The following is a 5,596-nucleotide window of genomic DNA, read 5'->3' on the forward strand; positions in this document are numbered from 1 at the left end:
GTTGTTTGTTGGTATTACTAGCCGCGAATGAGGGCCCGAGATCCGCAGCCAAGGAATGTTTCATTTTGCGGCACGCCGTATTCGCATTTGCTGGCGCTGTAACCTTGATTAACGACCACTTTTTCCAGACTCAATATGAACGTGTTACTGTTAGTTAAGGTGCCAAGTGACAAGGTATCTTCCATTACCTCTATGTACGTTAATCAAAGAATCACCGCATTCGCACTCTCCAATTACCACATCTTCCGCCAATTCGACATTCTGTTGCCTCTGTCACATGTTCTAATACACGTAGCGGCGGCTTTCTTGCTATTACGGGTACTTCCACCTTGACTGCAGCTGCTGCTCCACTCGAGCCGTGACAGTTCTGAGAGAATAGGCCAAGTACAGAGTACAGCATCAGACGCCAACGGCGCCACCGAGCTAGGGCGTTTTGGACCGTACTCTGTACTTTTTCCTCCTTCTCGAAACTGTTAGTGCAAAAGGAGGACCAGATTTGTCAGCTTTTCGAGATCGCCGAACTGGAGGGAGACTTGATACGATGCGACTCTACCGACCTCAGGTATCAAACACTCCCATCCCTACGAGTCCTACGCGGCATTGCTATGGCATCGCAGCCTCAGCACTCGACAGCCGCATTCCCACCTCTACCACTACTCAGGTAGTGCACCAGTACAGTAGCGCAGAGCGTCCAGCTGCCATCCGATCAAGCAAGCCCCAACTCGGCCCGTGATGAAGCTCTCCAGCCTCAGCTTCCGCGCCGTCGTGGCGTCACTGCTGCTCGCCTCGGCTTCCGTCGCCGAGCACACGAGCAACTGGGCCGTCCTGGTCTGCACGTCGCGCTTCTGGTTCAACTACCGCCACCTCGCCAATGTCCTGTCCATGTACCGGACGGTCAAGCGTCTGGGCATCCCCGACTCGCAAATCATCCTCATGCTCCCCGACGACATGGCTTGCAACCCGCGAAACGCCTTCCCCGGTACCGTCTACAGCAACTCGGATCGTGCGGTGGATCTGTACGGCGACAACATCGAGGTCGATTATCGCGGCTACGAAGTCACTGTCGAAAACTTCATCCGCCTCTTGACGGATCGCGTTGGCGACGAGACGCCCCGAAGCAAGCGGCTGCTGACCGACGATCGGAGCAACATCTTTGTCTACATGACGGGGCACGGCGGAAACGAGTTCCTCAAGTTCCAGGACGCCGAGGAGATTGGCGCATTCGACCTTGCCGATGCCTTTGAGCAGATGTGGGAGAAGAAGAGGTACGTCTTTGTCCTACATGAACCCTGGTCAAAGACCTACGGAGACTGATTTTGCATGTGCAGATACCACGAGATCCTGTTTATGATCGATACCTGCCAAGCAAACACCATGTACAGCAGGCTGTACTCGCCCAACATTATCGCCACAGGATCCTCCGAGCTCGATCAGTCATCATACTCTCACCATGCCGACAACGACGTCGGCGTCGCAGTCATCGACCGATACACCTATTACAACCTAGAGTTCCTCGAAGCCCATGTCCAGGACGTCGGCAGCAAGAAGACTCTGGGCGAGCTGTTTGACAGCTACGATTTCGAAAAGATCCACTCCACCGCTGGCGTCCGCTACGATCTCTTCCCCGGAGGAGAAGAGGCCGCGCGCAGCCGGCTCATTACCGATTTCTTCGGCAACATCCAAAACGTCGAGGTCGACCGAGCCAAGGACTTGGCCTTGGAGGAGGAGCTTGTCGAGCTGAGCAAGACTATTGCCATGCTGCGGAAGAGGGAAGCGGAGGAGGATGCGGCTCGCCACAACGAGACATCCATGCCCGCCAGCGTTCCCACTGCGCCGCCGAGGAAGGTCCAGGGCGCCAAAGCCCTCACCGAAGAGGGCTCGTGGTCGAAGAAGGCCATTGGGGCCACGGCGCTTGCAGGATGCGCGCTGTTGTGGGGAGTTGGCTCGTTGCTGGAGTCATGATGCTGTGATATCTGTTGCTTTTATATATCATTTCTGTCTCTGTTTTATCAAGCATGCAATTCGAGATTAGACAATGGTTTGGTCTCTTACCCTTCGGTTCATATAGCATAAGAGAAGGACCACCAGTTCGTAAGAACCTATGGCAGAGTAGACATTGGGCACTCGTCATCCCCAATGCGATGATTGAACAATTTAGGGATGCTATTAGAAAAGATGCCTTGAAAGAAGAGCATCAGCGTGTAATGGGCAATCAAACACGCACACACGAAATGTTTAACCATACGCACACAATGGCGCGCTCTGCCATACTAATGCGGTCGTCAACCAAACACGCACACACATAAGCGTTCAACCATACGCATACATCGGTGTATCTTGGCATTCCAGCTCTTGGAGTGCATGACAGAACTGGCTTAGTCAGCAACATATCCAAATGTCTTGCCTTCAGTCTCGCGCAACTTCACAATAAGCTGGAACTTACTGAAACTCTCCTCATCATCACGACTCTCCAGGCCGAAGATTTGGTTCCATTCGTCATAGCCGTCTTTTGAATCATACTGGGTAATGAAAGGAACCGTCTGTCTGCGCGTTCTGATGAATTCGGCTACACTGAGCCTTCCATAGCATGGACCGATTTAGGGTGAGTTGAGCGCGCAAGCTTTGACATCAACTGTACAGACGCCTGATCACGATGCTTTCAAATTTCTGCTTCTCCCTCCTTCTTTCTACATCATAGGTAGGATAGACTTGATGGCTATTTAATCAGATGTAGCAATCGAAGCTGTTCCTGCTGCCACTGGCAGACTTGCCATTTTGTAGCCTAGATCGTGAATAGCAGGCCGTTTTACTCACACAAGCTCACCATATATATCAACGACGAATCCTTACTGACCTCAACCCTTTAACACTTAGGCGCGTCCCCTCCAAACGCTTTCGCTCACTTCGCGCCCTCCATCACCACATGCCATTGCCTGGTCATGCGATGCCGAATTAGCCGTCGCCACGCAGGAATGCATCTACATCTTCCTGCCCGACTTCCACGGCCCCGATGCCGACGCAGATGAACGGGATGCCTCGCAGTACCAGTTTGCCCTCTCTCTCCAGCCCTCCGCGGTCATCAACCCGAGTCCCAGGATCAACGGCCAGCTGTGTGCCCAAGCGGGCGTCAGGCTACCAGGGCTTCGAACCGGCGACGAGGGCAGCTTTAGGGGCGTCGGCAATGGCATAGTCACAGGGGCTGGTGCGGCGCTGGGTCAGGTCATCCGAGTGGAATGGTCACCAAGCGGACTGGGCTGCAACTTGCGGCCGGTGCTGATGGCCTTGACGACGGCCGGCAGCCTCGTCACCTTTGGAGAGCAGGCCGATAGCCAGTCAGCCGCCACCTCGAGCATGAGAACGCGCACGTTCAAGAACTGGAGGGTGCTTTGGGGGCTGGGAGCCAAGCTCCCGATTCCGGATCCCACGTCCAAGGACGGCTTTCGAACCATGGATGAGCGCATCGTGTCGTTTTCTTGGGCCAAGGAGATTGCGCCTGGAAGAGCGTTGCTAGCCTACTTGAACGATGCTGGACAGATTGTCGTCATGAGCATCCAGTATCATCGCCGCGCGGACGTTTCCAAGCGCAGCTCTGGGCAAGCATGGGTTTGGACTTTGACGGAGCATGTCCGAATCAACGGAAGAGGTCCCCACGAGGAGGTAAGATGTAACCCCCTACCGCCTCATCTCATAGTATATATATGCTTACATCTATCTACCTATTAGGTTGCAGATCCTCAGGATCCAGACTTTTGCCCTCAAGGCAGCATCTTCTCCCTGAAATGGAGCCCGTGGCTCGTCGAGGACGGATATAGGACGGCAACGCTTGCATATCTCGCAAAGAACCATGTCGGTTTCCGGCGGATCGTACTGTACGGCGAGTGGGAGAGGGGTGAGTTGCCGGATGTGGTGGCTGAGCGAAGCGATACCACTGCGATATGTCTGCCACTCTCCAGTGACGCGCTGCTCGAGTGGGAGGACGCTGTAAGTGGCAGTTGTTGGAGGTGTCTACATCGAATACGCGCTAATGGGAAGAGTAGGTTTGGACGGAAGGGGAGGCTCATACAGCCCGAGGCATCGTGACAAGCCCATTGTCCGTCAAGTCATTCCAGGTTGTGCTCAATGGCACCTTGGGCGAGCCGTCACATCCGCACTCTATCTGGGAATGCGCTTCAGCTTACGCAAACCAGGACGAAATGTCCACTAATCCCATCACAGGTGTGTTTGGCTCATCTTGTATGCTTACGGCTGATATTCTGACACCCTCTTTTTTTTTCCCTTCTCGTTCCTTAGGGCTCATTGTCCACGATCCTGATCCTCACAACAAGCCTCCAATTCCCTACTACTCACTGGTGAGGCTCTCTGCCACCCCTACGAACCGCGACTGGTACCAGACAAACCTGCCCGGAGACAATCTCCCGCAGTGGGTGGAAGACATAGGGGGCCAGAATGCCCGCCTCGTGGCCCGTGCGGCCGCTCTGTACGGCATAGACTCTGATTTCGAGTCTGATGATGAAGAGGGCGCAGACAAGGTGATGCGAGAGGCACCCCCAGCACCGTCGGAATCCGGCTTACAGGTACACCCCTATCGGTTTCGACTCTGGGGCCTGGCCAAGTCTCCCGGCGATGGATGTACAGCCGTGCTCGCCACAAAGCACGACACGCAGCATCCGGATCGCCGTGGCGTCTCCAACGTCCACTTTGACTGGCAAGTCTCGGCATCATCCGACGACAACAAAGCACACCGTGTGAGGCCCATCTACAAGCCTCTGACCACCGAAGGCAGGGTATGGGAGTGGATGTATGGGTTAGGGGGCGACGTCCCCGGCGTGTCTCCGGGGCAAAAGAGATCATCCCGCCAACAACAAGCCAATCCGCTGAGGGCACTGTTCAAGGATGTGGCCAAGAAGCTGCCGTGTGTGTTTTGTGAGGCGCAGCTGTCGATCAAGGACGACGTGGCTACTTGCAAGAACCGCCACGCATTTGGTACGGAGCGTTCTTCTCTCCTTTCAGCTTTTTGTTTCTTGTCACTTTGTCTTGCTAATAATGCCTGGAGCAGCTGTCTGTGCCACGACTGGCATTCCCATCTTGGCGCCGGGCATTTCCCGTGTTTGCGGTGTATGCAAGATGCGCTGTCTCACCGTCTCCGAGGTGGAAAGGCTTGCGGAGGAGTATCTTGGGAGTGTGGAGGCGGTGGGAGATGCGCAGGGGGAAGTGTGTGGTGGGTGTGGCGGCAAGTTTGTCGTGTGAATAGAGAGCTTGTCATGCCATTATTTATCCACAGATGTAAGATATCTAGTGTTTGGCGAGTTGTGAGCTCCTGGCCCTGGATGTACTACGAACCCATGCTTTGGTTCTGAGAAACCACAGTTTCAACAGCTTGTTCATATCCTTCTGCTGATTGCTCTCCCAAGACTATTGAATCTGTAGACTATGTTCATGAGCGTATCTCTGTTGTTCAGCTTCATCAAGTGACAAGAACGACAACAAGTAGAAGGAGAGGTGTATGATATCACCATGTCCACGCCAAGCATGCCAGATGCCGCAACATTCCCCCAACTTCCCAACAAAATGCACAGCAACCAAAGAAGATTTCAAG

At 54.2% G+C, this 5,596-nt stretch overlaps 2 protein-coding genes across 2 annotated transcripts; both read left to right on the forward strand.

The window, feature by feature from the left end:
- Positions 1-732: 732 nt before the first annotated feature.
- TRIREDRAFT_74947 (glycosylphosphatidylinositol transamidase) lies at positions 733-2,029 on the forward strand (the record flags this gene model as incomplete). The annotated part of the gene is made up of 2 exons (XM_006962125.1): positions 733-1,265; positions 1,329-2,029. The coding sequence occupies 2 exons, from the start codon at positions 733-735 to the stop codon at positions 1,960-1,962; spliced, it is 1,167 nt and encodes a 388-aa protein (XP_006962187.1). The 3' UTR covers positions 1,963-2,029.
- Positions 2,030-2,877: 848 nt separating this feature from the next.
- Positions 2,878-5,247, forward strand: TRIREDRAFT_56033 (uncharacterized protein; the record flags this gene model as incomplete). The annotated part of the gene is made up of 5 exons (XM_006962126.1): positions 2,878-3,657; positions 3,724-3,981; positions 4,038-4,215; positions 4,291-4,983; positions 5,057-5,247. Coding segments are annotated over 5 exons (2,100 nt in total), but the record flags the coding sequence as incomplete, so codon positions are not given.
- Between the last annotated feature and the right edge of the window lie 349 nt (positions 5,248-5,596).

The sequence above is a fragment of the Trichoderma reesei genome, assembly GCF_000167675.1.
Source record: "Trichoderma reesei QM6a unplaced genomic scaffold TRIREscaffold_2, whole genome shotgun sequence".
NCBI classification, from domain to species: Eukaryota; Fungi; Ascomycota; class Sordariomycetes; order Hypocreales; family Hypocreaceae; genus Trichoderma; species Trichoderma reesei.